Source organism: Zalophus californianus, chromosome 6, assembly GCF_009762305.2.
Source record: "Zalophus californianus isolate mZalCal1 chromosome 6, mZalCal1.pri.v2, whole genome shotgun sequence".
NCBI lineage: Eukaryota > Metazoa > Chordata > Mammalia > Carnivora > Otariidae > Zalophus > Zalophus californianus.
In genome coordinates, this window is record NC_045600.1 from 103,163,116 (window position 1) to 103,179,656 (window position 16,541).

A 16,541-nucleotide genomic window follows, 5' to 3' on the forward strand; every position below is an offset into this window, starting at 1 on the left:
CCGGACCTCTCCCAGGAGAGCTTGCAGTCAAAACCCTGGAGATGGGTTGTTCCTTCAGGAACAGCCCTCTGATCAGTTGGCAGTTGCTCTCTTGGGGACTTTGTCTCTAAGGTCCAACTGGAGTCACCTGTTTCTTCTGGTCCCACATTTGTTTTGTCACAAGTACCAGCTACTTGTAACCTCAGGCTTTCATGTTCACTCGGATTGTTCTTATACTGTGGTAATTTTTGTTTACATATGTTTTGTGTACAAATGAAAGTGCAAATAAAGGACGAGTAAGGACCTCATCTCACTTAGGATCTTAGGGAAATGTGTCAGAAGGGACCTTAAAGAAACTCCTGGTTCCCAACTTTTCACTTCTCACGTGAGGAAACTGAAGGCCAGTGAGCCTTAGGTGTTTTCCCCCAAGTTCCGAAGTCACTTGGCGACAGAGTTGCAACTTAAAACCAGGATGTCCAACTCCGTGTCCACCAGGAAGAGTGTGCTTTCTGTCGCAATGGCTACCATCTTTCATATGCGTTTGTCTTCATCCGTAGATTCTTCAGAAACCAAGCCCGGAACTCAAGCACCAGCTGGCTGCCTTCTCCAAGCGTGTCGCCGGCGCCGTGACGGAGCTCATCCAGGCTGCAGAAGCCATGAAAGGTAGGCTGCGTTCTCTTGTGTCAAGTGAGTATGGCGAACTGTACTGATACCGCACAAGCCAACCCAGGCCCTTTCTCGGCAAATGCAGTCAGAAGGAATACGGTGAGGTACTTTTTTTTTTTTTTAAGCAAATGGGAATAGAGTTAGATTTTCAAAGTAATATCCTCCCAAAGTAAGGCTTTTTTCCAGTCTTTGCATTAAGTACTTCTTCTTAAATGGTATAGTCCATCTGGAACTGCTCACTTCTCTGAGGGGTGTCACCATTTATTTTTATCTGCAGTTTCCTTCATCAGAATATTTATCCTCATTTAGACAACACACTTCATGTTTAGGAAATGATGCTCTCTGGGTACATTGTTTGCACACCCCCTCACAGTAACATTAGAAGCAGCCACCTCACCAGACAAATTCAATTTCCCTTCGTTTGAGTTGAGGTGAATGGCTGTTCTCCAGGAGTCCCAAGAGAAGAGAATGGCAAATCTGTGTGGTCAGCAGAGTCTCAAGTCTCTTGAAAATAGTTACTTGCATTCATGAGCTTTTAAGTGAGAAGTTAGAGTAAGGCTCGAGCTGGCCTTGGACCATGAGATCCTGATTTTTGAAACTATCATTGATGACCACTCCTGTGCTAGGGCTGTGTACATAACTGACTTAGAAAAACAGGAGCAGACAGGAGCTCCCCTGCACCCAGCTGATCTCTGTGAGAGCTAGAGAGAAGATCCCTTAGCACCATGCGGCTAGTAGGCTTCTGGAGCTTCCCTGCATGTCACTCCAGATACTGTTCGTAACGAAGCCAGTGCCCTGCAGTCACAGCTACCAAGAATGACCCTCTTTGGACTGATTTTAGGAACAGAGTGGGTGGATCCAGAAGACCCAACCGTCATTGCAGAAACAGAATTACTGGGGGCCGCAGCATCCATTGAGGCTGCCGCTAAGAAGTTAGAGCAACTGAAGCCAAGAGCAAAACCAAAAGTGAGTGTCCATGTGTGGCTGCTTGTCTCATGTCACTGGGTCTTCCTGTGGATGGCTGTGAAATGGAGCTTGGTGTGCCACAGGAAGCTTTGTCTCCTTCCCTGTGGTTAGACTCACAAGCGGCAAACCTGTTCTCCCAGCCCAGCACCTTTTCACAGGGTATGGAAAAAAAACCCACGGGTGGCTCCTTCAGGTTAACCACCCAGAAAAATACCTTTGGGTATCCAGAGGAAGAACCCGGGCATTTACAGTCTGAGTTTAGCTCTGTTCCCTATAAAGCAGGTGTTGGATACTTATTATGGAAAATCCCTGTCCCTGAATGGGATATCGTCACCCTCCAATCGTCTGGTTTCCATAATGTAATGCAAATAGCAATGCTGGGTCTCTCCTTTTCTTAAAATCAATAGAGAGGACAATGTGGACCTCAAAAATGGATCCAGTGACAGACTTTCTCAATATATGCTGGAGGCTGTGGTGGGCTGGTATGTTTCCTCCATCTGTGTTTGTCATCCAGATAAATGTTTAAAACCTAAGATCATGAGTAGATATTAGAAACAGCCATTTAAAGAAATATTTTAAGATTGGGCAGTAGAGAGGACAATTATTACATAAAAGATTGGGGAGCTAGTGCCGTCCAGGGGCAAAGCCCAACCCTGTTAAGCTCTTACCTGCCCCTCCCCCTGCCCCATGGCTATCTTCAGTCAGAAGATGGCAAAACTGGAGGTGGCCTCTTTTTCTTTCTGGTCAAGCAGGTCGCTGCAGGTACCTATGACCCCACTTCCCTTCCAAGAACCCAAATACATTAGGAAGTAAAATCTGGTTTTTGCCCTCAGAAAAGTTGGATCCCTCAGATTAGATATGCCTAAAATTCTGCCTTTTTTATAAGACCAAAGGATGGAGTCTGAGCACTAGAATACACCACACCCCTCAAAAGCAGAGCCTGGGTTCATGTTGTATGGAAACTAGACATGAGCAGGTAGTAAATGGATGAAGCTTGGGAGCCTTCTTAAAACCATGAAATTCTTCGAGCCAGTCTCCTAATAGTCGCTCTAGACTTGGTGAAGGCCATCTTTAAATTTCTCATCAAGATGTAATTTAAGAGTTATGGCTTCTGATTTGGGGGTTTACCAGGGTTCTCTCCACTAGCCTCTAAGCTGAGGGTCTTAAGTGGTCTGAGATTGTCCAAGTTGTTCTCAGCAAGCTTAAGCACGGAGCGTGTGTGTAGGGGCGGCTCCCATTTTCTATGTCTTTATTTTCTGCTTTATAAATCAAGTTAATTGCAAATGGAAGATTACTTTGAGCTAAGAAGCAAACAACCATTGACTAAGATTTAGAGGCTTTTTGCACAATTGGTTTTTCCTCTTCCTCATCTGATTTCACACAGCCAACCTCTCCTGGAAAGCTTTCGTCTGCTAATGCTGAAGTCGGGTCAGTTGGCACTCTTCTGGAGAATTCGCCTGGTGCTCCTGTAACATTAGCACTTCACCAGGTGCTAAGAGCTCCTGTTCCAATCCCTCTCCCTTTGTCCTTTTGCAGGATCCCTCGGAGTTCTGTCTCTGAAGCCTAGTTGCCCTCCGTCTAGCCATTTATTCACCGTAGAATTCTTAAGCTGAAAATACAAGTCATGAGAGGCCCTACCCCAGAGGATTGTTGTTACAGCCATTAAATGAGATAATTTAAGAACACAGTGCCTAACGTAATAGGCAGTAACTGTATCACCATCACTGAAACTACGCTTCAGGGACTTTTATCTACTACCCCCTCGGAGAATGCCTGCAATAAAAATTATTCCATAGATCCATGAGCTGATGGCCATAGCAAAAAGAAAGCAAAAGGCTCACATTGATTGAGTACCAAGCAGGGGCCAGGCAGCCTTCTAGGGGCTTTGCATGGATGAACTCATCTGGCCCTTGCAGCAGGTCTAAGAGCAACCTGTATTCCCATCCCTGCTCCATCCATGCAAAATCAAGGGCACAGTACCTTGCCAGAGTCAGCCGGCTTGATGGAGCTGGAAGCAGCGTATGTGGGCTCTGGGTGGCAGGGTCCGTTCATCTCAGTCCTTTGGGTCTAGCCGGTGTCAGGGGCTGGTGCAGCCCCCCAGAGGAGGTTTTGGGTTTGCCTGTACCATCTGAGCTACTAATGCCTCTTCTGGGAATCTGTGCTGAGGAGGAAATCCAGAGAGAAAGAAAGCTCTGTGTGTCAGGGAAGGCTATGCCTTGTAGCCTTATTTGTAGGAAGAAGTTAGATATGACCTGAGTGTCTCCTTGAAGAAAAAGTATGCGGCTATTGAAAGGAATGGTTGATAGGACTGTGTAGTATGAGGAAGATGCTCATGGCACAAATGTAAAGTAAAAAAAGAAAAACACACAGGATGCAGAATTATGTGCTTGTTATGATTACAACTCTGTAAACAACACTTGCATATGAAGGAGACAGGTAGGGGATGTACAAGGGTGACCGTGGAATTAGGGGAGGGCCTGTGTTTTAATATTTTATAAAACAGTGTTTTAAGAACAACAGCACTTAAAAAATGAGTGGTGGCTGCTGAGGTGGGCCAGTGGGCACTCCCTGCCCTGCCCTAGGATCGTCCAGCCTTTGTATTGACAGTGTGGGTCTTTACCCAAAGCCGAGGAATCCTTCGGTGAAGGTCGAAGTGGACGTAACTGTTGATTTGAGCCCCTTCCTTGGGGATGCCCGCTTTAGGGCACTCCCCTCTTCATGTGAGGAAGGGCACTTGGTACTTCTTGAGTGCCTGAAGATGATCTGAAGTATTACTCCACCCAATGGCCAAAGGCTCTGCCACATGGATTATATTATCTCTAAAATCGTTCTAAAGAAACCATGAACCCAAACGATGGTTTTTGTGCCTGTCTCAGAGTACCCTCTGCTTTGTGGTAATAACCGCATGAAATAAAATACCTTCCTTACCTTTATAAAGGAATTTATTTCCCCAGTTAAAAAAAAAAAAAAAGTCCAATCTGACCCCTCAATCAACCAGTCTTTTGTGGTGAACTGGTTCTCTCCATGCCCTTCCATAACTGAAATAGAGAAGCTATCCTCATGATACTGTGAATAAGCATTTGCTATCGCCTTCCTATCCCTGTAACTACACACGACCACACAAGCCCTCAGCATAGCGTGGGTAATGCTTTCCTTTGTAACCACGGAGCATTTACACTGCATTGAAGAATAGTACCGGGGAAGGGCTATGGGTGTTTGGTTTTTTGTTTAAATTACTCTGCTCGCCACAGTCTCAGGTCGCCTGTTTTAAAAGTAGAACGCTCCCTGGTTTATGAAGATGATTCTGGTATATTCCCAGCTCAGGCCCTTAAAATATAAGCACCTCTTTTTGCCTGCAATCTCCCCGATGGGAATAACAAATTCGCACTGTTGGATCCACTATTTGCTTGGGAAGATGGCAGGAAGGCAAAAGGGGAAGGTCAGTGTGCTCTGGTGCATGTGCCTACGAGGTTGCTCGTGGCGCCGTTTCCACACGTACCACCAGCCTGTGCGCTCCCCAGACGGGTAATGGACTTCCTGCAGTACGTACGGTGCCTATTCTCGAGCCCAGCCAAACCTGGATGCCTTTGCTGCAGGCCTCTGTGTGATATGTTTGATATATTAGGTTGTTATTTAATCCAACTATATATCAAACATATTCCTACAGTGTCTTGCCCTGTCTCCGGGGGTTCCTAATATAGTTTATAAGGCAGCAGGAAAGAACACGTTAAAATCACAAGCAGATTTAGAAGACGGGCTGCTCATTCCATTTCATGATGTTATATTCCATTTTTTCTTGTAGCGTGTCAGTACGGCTAGATTCTTTTGTTTGTTGTAGAAACAAATCATAATTATGGATGTCTTCCTAAGAGCTTAGGATAATATGTGTAGCTTAGTTTTGCGCAGTGACGAGTCCTTAAGGGATATGCTCAGTGGAAAAAAAATGGAAGGTTCTAGCCTGTGTTTGTGACATGGGATAAACATCAGGACTATAACCCCTAAACACATCCAGACATTGCATTGTAGTTCACTTTTGTCCTGATCCTCAACTTAGAAATTAGTAATTTTCATAATCAAGTTTTCTGCAAAAAATTCAAGCACAAATCAACTCTCTGCAACTTTCCCTTCCACCCATAGCATCACAACGTATAAACCGAATCAGCCATACCAACTGTGGGGATGGTGAGTCATTGGGCTTTACATAAAGCTTGCTTAGGACTACATGAATCTCTTAACGGTAATGCAATGCAGACTGGACTCTGTTGAATTTCCTGTAATAGGTTAACTAGTCGGTAGAGGTTGATAATATTTAGAGTAAGCTGACAGTAGCCTAATTGGGTGCAACAGGAAGTTTGGGATTATGAAACATTTTTTCTGGCACTCAGCAACCTCCTTTGGTTGGCTTTGACCTCCTCATCAAAGAAGAGCCTGCAAAGTATGTGTGAGTTCGTTCTGATCTGTCTCAACAAAAGATTGTGAGCTCTGTTTTCTGGAAAGAGAACTATTGTGCCCGTAGCTCAGTCCTTTAGCGCAGAGAAGAGGCACTCTTTTAAGAGCACTTCTGTGTGTATGTATGTAAGCAAGGCCCCACACAGTTGGTGAGCCAGTGGTTTGACCAGATGGGTCAGGAAGGCTTCCCCTGGTTGTGTCTAGAAGCCGTCTCCAAGGTGCTTGCAGTAAATGCATAGTGACAGGTCACAGCAGCGGCGGCGGCAAAGTGATGATACAGGGGAGGGAAATAGACGGTTGGAGTCCCAGCTTCCAGAGCGATGAAGTGGAGCCTGTCCCTGGGACCCTTCTCCGCTGAGAACAGATCAGTAAGTGTGTGTCAGCAGGAGCTCTTTCAGACGGCTTGCAAGATGCGGCCAAAATCCGTGCCTCCTTACCGCAGCTAGAGAACAGTGTCTGGGGTTTTGAGGCCAGTTAAAGTCATTTGACCAAAATGACAAATTGTCATGGAAAAGAGATAGCCAGTTATCATGAATAAAGAGAAACAGTTTAAAAGGGCCTTAAGGTGAAACCCATTCATTAAAACGGGTGTGATTCTCTTGTTTCTTTCCGGTAACCTTGCTGTTGGCCAGTATGCTGTTCTGCTTAGCCGAGGGGATGGGAAAAGGTGACCAGATGTTCAAGGAGGAGTGGAAGCCCATACAGCATTTTCTGTATGGCTAAAGGGTGTGGGCTTTCAGCTCATCTGCCACCAGTTGCTTCCAGGCCTGGAGACGTAAAGAGTGTAAGAAGCAAAGGTGTGTGGGGAGCTCAGCCAGCTCATGTTCCCGAGTGACCAGTGGTAGAACAGCAGCTCTTGTCAGACCCTCCGCAAACAGGCGGAGGATTCATATCAAAGGAGTTTACGATGTAGTGAATATACCTGATCAAATATTTGAAAGCATCCCATTATCTTTTTTGTCCGTGCTTCCTAAGTAAACATGCACGTGACTTTTTTGAAAGCACAATAATCTTGAAGAATGTTTCTGCCAAACAGAAGTAGCAATTAAAAGATCATTTCAGTGGTATTATTTAATCCAAACAAACAAAAAAACCCTAATAAAACAGTAGGTACTATGGGAAAACCACTCCCAAGATACTAATTGTGCAAGCTCAGACCTTTTCCAATGGATGCTGCATGAACATGTGTTATTCTTTATCTGAGTACAAAGGGTGGTCCTAAAGACAACCCACCCCTGGATCCTCTAAAAGAAAAGCTGATTTGGCCCTTACACAGTTGAGTCTTTGGGTACAGGCTGAGGTCTCCCCCCAAGGCACCTCTCAATTCGATACCAGAAGCAGACTGGGAGCAGCCAAACTCACTACAAAAAAAAAAAAAGAGAGAGAGAGAGAGAAACGCGGCTGCCTATTCCACTCAGGCTTTCAACTGGCCAGAAAATGCTTCACTGGTGTGGTGGGAGTTCTTGGTGTTGGCTTTCTTGTTTCCCTCAAGGACATTTAAATTGCATGGAAAATGTCCACACTTTTAAAAAATATATCCAAAGGGTTTTTTTAAGTTTCTGATGTATATATGACCTTGTTTTGAGTAGCAAGCATTCGGCAAGACTTTCAGGAACACAGAACAAAGCACAATTCCTAACTGGAAAAATGGCACCATGAATTGGGATGTGGTTTTTGTCGCCATTTGTGAGGAAAGTTTGATCACTGGGTTTATCAGCTCTTAGCAAGGCAGTCCCTTAAAGAAGGTTTTCAGGGAGGGAGGCAGACATCAAGGCAGTGACCTTTGGGCCATCTCCTCTGGGTACCCTCAGCTCCCTCACCTTCAAGTTCATTGCGGGGAGGGGCTGCAGGGATGTAATTCACAAAGTAAAGGCCGAGTAAAAGGACCACGGACAGAAACATTCTTCCTCTGTGTAGCATATGCCCCAGGACCTGTTAGGGAGAAGGTTGGCAAAGATGCTGCCGGAGGGAGGCAGGGCTTCTCTGCGGAGGAGACCGAGAAAAGAAGGAAGAGAAAAAGTAGCACCTGCTTATTTTAGCCAGGACCTTCTTAATGAAGAAAGGTTTCATTTGGAATTGTAACACGTCTAAGCTAAAGGACCGGGAGAGTTGAGGTTCCTCCTTAAGCTACTAACGGAAACCCGACTGATGGTCAGGACGTGCAGGGCACTGCCCTTAGAGCTCAGAGGGCTCTAAGTGGTGACAGCGGGTGGTGAGCTGGCCAGTGGCCCTCACAGGGGAGGGGAACAGAGAAAAGGACACTGAACAGAGGTTGAGAAGACAGATTCAGCACTCGGAGGCTCTAGCCAACACGTTCATGAAGCAGAGCAGATTCTCTCCTGTCTGGTGTTGAGGGAGAGGGCGGAAGCTGCGCCAGTCTGTAGCGTCTGTTACTCGACCCTCCGTTCATCTTTGGTTTATGGTTTTTACTTATAATTATTTTAGGCTATCATCAGAAATGGCAGTTAGAAACTTTCTCCTAATTATGAGTGGAAAAATGGTCCAGAGAGAGAAAAACAACAGCGCTTGTCAGCCTCCACAGGCCTTAAATGAGGCAGGAGCCAGACTAGCTTAGCCCAGAGTCTAAAAAACAATTTTTAAAACCACAGGAGTTATAATGAGCGCTGGGTGTTATATGCAAATAATGAATCATGGAACACTACGTCAAAAACTAATGATTGCATTCTATGGTGACTAACATAACATAAAACAAAACAAAATAAAATATAAAAAAAAAAATAAAACCACGGAATATATGTAGTAAAGGAAGTAATAATGAAATTAATTGCAAGGAGTTATTGAGCATTTACTATGGGTCAGTATTGCTCTACATATATTTATAATTTACCTATAGCACCCCTAACAGAGAGGTAGCAAGGAGGGCAGGTTCAGGAAATCAGTACTGCAAAGATTATATCCTCAGAATCCCTAAAAGGCCAAAAGGCAAAATAAAAATGAGGAAAGGCCTCCCCTTTCCCTTGCCTCTGTCCCTTGCCTTACCTCCTACCCCAGTGGAACTCAAGCTCCTGAGACATTGGACCGATCAGAGCAAGACAGGGGCCTCAAATGCTCTCCAGGGCACAGGAAGCTGGCAACAAGGAAGCCAGCCGAAAATGTGGCCTTTCCCCAGAGGGACCTCAGCAGACCTCTAACTTTTTAAGAAAGAGGAGCTCTGCAGGGGATCACCAAAGAGGAAAAATACCACCAAAAGGGTGCCTGGACCTTTCTCGCAGCTACCAGAAAGCAAAGGTGAGGATAAGCCCATCCTCTGCTGAAGTTCAGTGGGCAGTCCAGGAAAGACAGCTGCTGAGAACTGGTGGTGAGCTGGCCAGTGGCCTTCTCACAGGGGAGGGGGAGGGGAACAGGGAAAAGATCACTGAACAGAGGATGAGAAGACAGAGTCAGCACTCGGAGGCTGTAGCCAACACGTTCATGAAGCAGAGCAGATTCTCAGTTTGCACATCTGGTACTCTTTCCCTCAGCGCTGCTTTGCTAAGAGAACCCCTTTGCAAAATGCTGGGAATGCTGTTTACCTCTGTATATGCATGAGTCAGTGTCACAACAGGCTGTGAACACAGGTTGAGGGGTTCAGGCAGGGCGTACAAGTAACGGCCCCCTGCCTTAAACAGGACAGGAGCCAGCGCATAGATGTGTGTGCCTCCTCCCCCTCCCCCCGCCCCGGGGAACACAGAATGGACAGTTACTGATGGGGACGCTTACTCAGTGCATTTCTCCTTCTCCAAGCATGTAAATTGTCCCCTGGCTGAACTCTAGAACTCGGGAGACTCCTTTTGAATGGATACATTCATTCGGCAAACATTTACCATGTAGTCTACACTGCCTGATAGTGTGCTCAAGAGAGCACATCAGTCGAATAAAACACAGTCCGTGCCCTGGACGAGGGCGGGCTGGTAAGCTTCGGTTAACTGGGGTCTGTTTTCCTTCACCCAGGCCAGCATTTCCCATGGAGTAGTCCACCTCCATTAGGAATGAAGATTCACAGGCCTCACCACAGACCTGTTGAAACACAATCTGCATCTTTAACCAGATCCTTGGGTGATTCTGAGGGAGGACTGTCGGTTTATTAGCCCACGTAATGAAAGCATTTTCTTAAGTTCATGGCACCCTGGGCCTCAGGATGCTTCAGGGTCTCCTTGTGGCAGCTCCACGTTACTGTCGTCATTGTTCTCCATCTCCCAGCTACAGTGAGGTTTATTCTGTTGGCAAATCCTGCAGTTTTGTTGTGATCCTTTTCGTTAGGAAGGTTCTTTGAAGACCAAGCCCATTCCATTTCTCTCCTCTTCTGCAACGTGGTGGAACATGCGCCCTTCTCCTCTCTGGAGCACTTAACCATCCTCCTCCCAGATGCCATGGCGTGTGCTGGTGGGAGCCAAGCAGACGGGCAGCCCTGACAGGGACCCTTCGACATTTCTGAGTCTGCTTGGCTCAGGGAGAATCCCATCTTACGGGCTAGAAGTTGTGTATGGCATGAGGAGATACCAGGTGTTGATGTTTATTTCCAGCAGGAGAGAGAGGTGGGCATTTAGGCTTAGTGATAAACCTGGCCTACAGTGTCTAAACATTAGCCCTCCGCCCCTGTACTCATCCCATTCAGCTTTATTCAGCCTTTCTTGGGAAACTTTCTAGTACTTTTTAGTCAGAGCAAGTGTCCCCCAGAGATGAGGCTTTCTGCCACATCCTTTTTAAAGCATAGAGATGTTTATGGAAAGAAAAACAAAAATTCATCAGAGGGCATTTATACTAGTTGCCATTGCAAGAAAAATCTGTGGGTGTCAAAAATATTTCCAAGCTGAATATCTATTTCAAGTACGTGTTCTAGGGAGAAAAAAAAAAAAACCTTCAGGGCAATGGAAGATGTGGGCGAGGCCTGTAAAATTGGTTGGAACAAGATGATTCTGTCAGATCTATCCATGCTTAGAGTTAGCATTTAATTTTAAGAAAATTCCATTTTTGTGGATCCTAAAATTTGGGAAATCAGAAATCTGATGGGGTACTCCACACACCTTGAAGGCCACCTGAGACAAGGATCTGGGACACATTAAGAAGCCACCATGGGCTTCCGTTTCCTCTGTCCCAGTGGAAGGGGCCCCCTTTGGGTTCAAAACTTACATGGTTTCCCTGGCACCTTAATTGGTTACACGCTTGAATTTCTTTTGTAGAATGAATTTCTACAGGCTCTTAAATCAGTGTCACTGAATAGATATCCATAGATATCAGAGCCTAATGCAATTTCTTTGGAGCCTATGTGTAACAGTACCTTTTATGCCAGAGTGTCTTATAATGAGTTGTCTTTCTATTTCAGTAAACACATTTTATACTCCACCAGTACTATAAGCTCCCCTACTCCAGAATGAATCCACGGCAACTGAATCCATTTCTGTCCTGAATGCTCCTAGAGCAAGATTTTGTCAGATAAGAAAGAATATATGGCTTCTGTCCACGAACTTCTAAAATGCTGGCATCCTTTGTCAGAGTCCCTAGATGTGCACTGAAATGTTATCTGATAACAATAGAGTTGTGAAAATAAAAATGAGCTTGGCATCTCTCATAGTTCAAGATGCAACCATAACGAATAGGAACTGGAAAAAAAAAATGTATCTATGTATCCATCCTGCCTGATGTTTCCTATAGGACCATTAGTGGCCAACTCTGAGCCTCTGATACAAAATTAGTCCTCACTGATACCCCAGGGGTGAGCAGGCTAGTAAAAACATCCTTATGGAGTCAGAGAGAATGGGGTTTAGATCTGGTTTAGAGTCTGGAATCATGCTGCCACGTGACCTTGTCCCAACACTCTACCTCCCTGAGCCTCAATTTTCTCACTTGTGACTATAAGAATGACTATACAGTATAAGATTTGTTTTTCTCTGGCTTGGTGAGAATTAAACAAGTAACATACATGGAATGCCTAACAAGACACTTGGCACATAGTAGCTGCTCTTAAAAAACATATTACTGCCATACAACGTTGCGGATGTACTTAATGCCACTGAATTATACACTTAAAATTGGTTCACAGGGTAAATTTTATCTACTTTTTTGGCACATAAAGAAAAGTAATACTCTAGCTGACCATCACTGCAATGCCTGAAAGATACCAGCCCCATCGTCAACCTTCTTTAACCAAAGGGGAACTTAACCCTACTTAGGTTCACAGAACGTGAGTCCTGAGGGGACCTGGAGGAGGGCATCTAGTCTGACCACCCCAGATGGTGATGCTGCATCCCAGCCAGCCCAGGACCAAGGTCCTTACACTCGCCACACTTACCAGCGCTTCTGTGCAGCTTCCCTGCTTGTTCTGGTGGCACGGGGCACGGTGCTGGTGAACTTGGAGCAGAGCCCTCACGGCCTGACAGCACCTGCAAGGGGCGGGGGGGCGGGTGGGCGGGTGGAGGGGGACAGTGCCCTTCCCCAGGTGGAGCCGGGCCCCAGCTTTCTGGGGGACTGAACAGCTCCACCTCCATGTCATGTCACCTCGGTGTCTTTCCCGCCTCTGGTGATCTGCGGGTGGTACGGAACTCTCCCTGCTCAGCCACGAAGAGTACAAATGCTTTTTCACTTTTGTTCTTACCAATACAAGAAAAATAAGGCTTTTCACAACTAATAGCCACCTTTCCTTTCTTCAACCCATTTTTGAGCCTTAAGCTCTGGAAGAGTGTACCACCACCCCCCTCTTTGGATTGTGATGATTGATTATTTAAATTTTGGTTATTGATGCCCATGGGACCATTTGAGCATATTTTATTCACAGTGAATTTATGTCTGTTTAAAGACTCTGGTCTAGAAAAACAGTCTTAGACCTTCCTGATCGGAAATGTGTGTAGAATGCCACCACCAGCAGCTTGTACCTTTTAGAACCAAGGTAGCGGGAGGCAGCCGATGGAGAGGCGTTTCGCCAGCTTAGGCCTTTCCACCTGGGTGTGGTGTGTCAGCCAAAAAGTCAGAAACGGATGAAGAGCCAGGGGACCAAGAAGTAAGTAGTTTGGCAAAAAGCGCCCTTCATGGATGCGAATGGCACATGATGTTGTTTTCTTCTGTTCTAGCAAGCAGACGAGACTCTGGACTTTGAAGAACAGATTTTGGAAGCTGCTAAATCCATTGCTGCTGCCACAAGTGCCCTGGTCAAGTCGGCCTCGGCAGCCCAGAGGGAGCTGGTGGCCCAAGGAAAGGTGGGTGAACTTCGCTGGCCAGGTGCTGAAACCCGCACGTGGTGAGAGCCTCTCAGGGCCAAGGAGATGGGAGCGCCTGTGGCCTGGCCCGAGGCAACCGGTGCCGGGCCTTCCCTCCCTGAACTGCCCATCTCTGCCCCATCTGACTGAAAACTGTTTGCTTACACCTGACATCCAGAATGAAGGGTTTGGCTTCTGGGCCAATCATCTGCTTCTTGTTAAGGAAAGCATCCTGTTCCAGGCCGTGATCAGGCCCCGAACAAGACATTTATATTCTCACTGTATTTAAAGATGTAAACTGTCATATTTTCCTAGTGGATGGCTCTGGGAGCACCAGAGTCAGGGGCTTCGTAATACCGCTTTCCAGCTCCAGTGCTCAGTCCATTCTTTAGAACTGTGTAGCGACGTGCTGCCCAACTCTGCAGTTAGCATTTTCCTGAGCCCATTGATCAAAAGGCCAGTCTGGTTTTAAGTCTGAGATTTCTTTGATCTGCCTCATCCCCAGTCACCCATTCCATCTGCATTAGCATGAAAGCATAGTTCTGTTTCAGTGACCCAAAGGATTAATAGTCTATTAGACTAATGCTGCATCTGGGAGGGTCTCCCAGTTTAAAATATTCCGTGTGTTGTTCCCATACACCGTGGAATGACTCCATCCAAATTGCATCTTGCAGAGAGCCTCTCGAATCTGGAGGCACTACCGAAATCCCGTCAGGTTGTGGGTTTGGGGAGTTCGGTCACTGTAATCGTCAGTTACTTCTGTTTGATATTAAAAGGCCTTGCTGTCAGGGTACAAGTAGACAAATATGATTGTGCCTTGACCTCAGAACTCGTAGTACAGACAGGAAGTTATGCCCAACCAGTGGCCATCCGTCGTCCTCCACAAAATCTCTCATGAGCTAAACCTTGTCCTAATCCAACCCATATACTGCGGCTCCTGTTTCTACACCATCGTGTGTTGTATTGTTTTTATTAACATGTGTATGTCTGTCTCTTCACTGGCATGCAGTCTGTCCCTTTGTGCTTCTCACTTATGCCCTGTAGATGCGGCAGAGGGCTGACCTCACTTAAGTATTTGCTGACCAATCAATATGTGAAGACTAAAAATGGATCATTGAGAAGAATGTCCTACCTAAAAATTCCAGTCTCTTTTATTTTTATTGATTTTTTAAAGATTTTATTTATTTATTTGGAGAGAGAGAGAGCACGAGAGGGGGGAGGGTCAGAGGGAGAAGCAGACTCCCCGCTGAGCAGGGAGCCCGATGCGGGACTCGATCCCGGGACTCCGGGATCATGACCTGAGCCGAAGGCAGTTGCTCAACCAACTGAGCCACCCAGGCGCCCAAAATTCCAGTCTCTTGATAGAGGGCCGACTGTGTGCCAAATTGCTAGGTACTAAGAGAATCTAACTTGTTCAAGCATTTGTTGAATATATACAAGTATTTAGAAAGTTGGTAAAGGAGGCTCCACGGGATGTGGGTGAACTACAGGCTTATAGACAGGACTTTGGGGTTTTATCTGATGTTCACTGAGCCTTGGTATGGTGCCTATTAATTGCTGACAGATCCCTAATTTCATATTCAAATTGAGGTACTCTTCTCTGACCTCCCCAGGCACCTCCCACCATGTAAAGGTTTTTCCCTCCCAAAGCCATTCCCTCTGCATCTGGACAGAAAACGTTTCACTTGTTGCTGTAATTTCTAAATAGAAACAGAGTTCATCTTAACGTCTAGCTTCCTACTTCTCTCCCAACCCCTGACAAAACAGTCTGTATTTCCTTAACGCAAGCATCTGCCATCAGCTGCACTGAAGGAAAGGCACCAGCGGCCTTTTTGCCCCCCATCACCTGCCAGAAAGTCACAGCATGGCTTTAGGGTCAGCAATCAGGAGAGATGTGAGTTTCCCTTGGCCCTTGAAAGAAGAGGCCTCAGTGGCTCCTGTGTTTGAGGTGGAGAAAGGTCGGCAGAGGAAAGAAGCGTGGGAAGACAGCCCGATCCGTCATTCCTGCACAGTTTGCCCGGAAACACTACCTCGAAACAAAATGGTGGCCGTTCTGAGTGTCTCAGATCAAGTCCTCGGGGCCCAGAGGGACCCCAGCCAGGATGTGCGGGCACAGTCTTGGAGGGGCAGCAAGGGCGTCCCGTTCTCATGCTGGTGGTGCTGTGTATCTGAAGAGATGTTTTTCCCTCTAGTTCCAGAGCGAGGTAGAGCGTGAAGGGCTGCAGGTCCTGCTGTGCTCTCCGGCGCTCATTCCCGGTTTCTGCCCTCCATCTCTAGGTGGGTTCCATCCCTGCCAATGCTGCCGATGACGGACAGTGGTCCCAGGGGCTGATTTCTGCCGTGAGTCACCTCCTTCCTTCCCGATTGCTTTTTGGGTGCCCCGAGGGAGGTTCGGGCCCTGGCTCACTTCTCTACTGACTGTCCCCAGGCCCGGATGGTGGCAGCTGCAACCAGCAGTCTCTGTGAGGCGGCCAATGCCTCCGTTCAGGGACATGCCAGTGAGGAGAAGCTCATCTCATCCGCCAAGCAGGTCGCTGCTTCCACGGCCCAGCTGCTCGTGGCCTGCAAGGTGAAGGCCGACCAGGATTCAGAGGCCATGAGGCGGCTACAGGTAATGGTCACTGATGCTGGTGGGAAAATACTCCTGTTGGAGCGGGTAAGTGTCGCCAAAGGGGACAGTCTCACTTCCTTGGCATGACCCACCAGGCCTTCCATCAGCCAACTCCGTCCCACGTTTCTCATTTTCTACCCAGTACAGCCATGCATCCTACACTTGCTGCCCCAGCAAACTGACATTCTCCATGTGTGCCTTCTGGTCTCAGGCCTTGGGGCCCTCACTCACCCAGAATGTCCTGGCCTTCCCCACCAGCCCCACCTGGTCATCTCCTCCTCCTTCTTTGTGACTCGTCTCCAGAGTCCCCTCTTCTGGGAAGCCCTCCTTGACTCCTGCATGTCTGGCAGTCGTTCCCTCCCCTGTCCTTCCAGATAGAGCCCCTGGCCAGACCGCTCTTAACAGTTCCTGTCATCTGGGACCGCCACGTTTATTTTAAGATCGGCCTTTGACAAGGCCGTGAATTCTTAGGTGCAGGCACCACGTCTTTATCTGCGTATCTCTCACACCTGAGATGGTACCTGTTCCAGTAGGGGCCCTCATGCACTGTTTGCAAAAGAAAGGAGAAAAAGGACTGAGGAATTTCTAGAAGACTGTGGCTGAGGTTTCCCAGAGCCCAAAGAACATGCTCGCGATGAAAGTTATAGTCGAATCCCTCCCAGTGCATACAAGTTTTCCTG

General features: G+C 46.9%; 1 protein-coding gene across 1 annotated transcript in view; it reads left to right on the plus strand.

The window, feature by feature from the left end:
• TLN2 (talin 2) overlaps window positions 1–16,541 on the plus strand; it is a 437,998-nt gene that overhangs the window by 416,362 nt on the left and 5,095 nt on the right. The window contains exons 53-57 of the mRNA XM_035728108.1: window positions 537–642; window positions 1,487–1,611; window positions 13,125–13,250; window positions 15,528–15,590; window positions 15,679–15,861. Coding sequence (XP_035584001.1) covers window positions 537–642; window positions 1,487–1,611; window positions 13,125–13,250; window positions 15,528–15,590; window positions 15,679–15,861 — 603 coding nt within the window. The remainder of the gene's footprint in view (window positions 1–536; window positions 643–1,486; window positions 1,612–13,124; window positions 13,251–15,527; window positions 15,591–15,678; window positions 15,862–16,541) is intronic.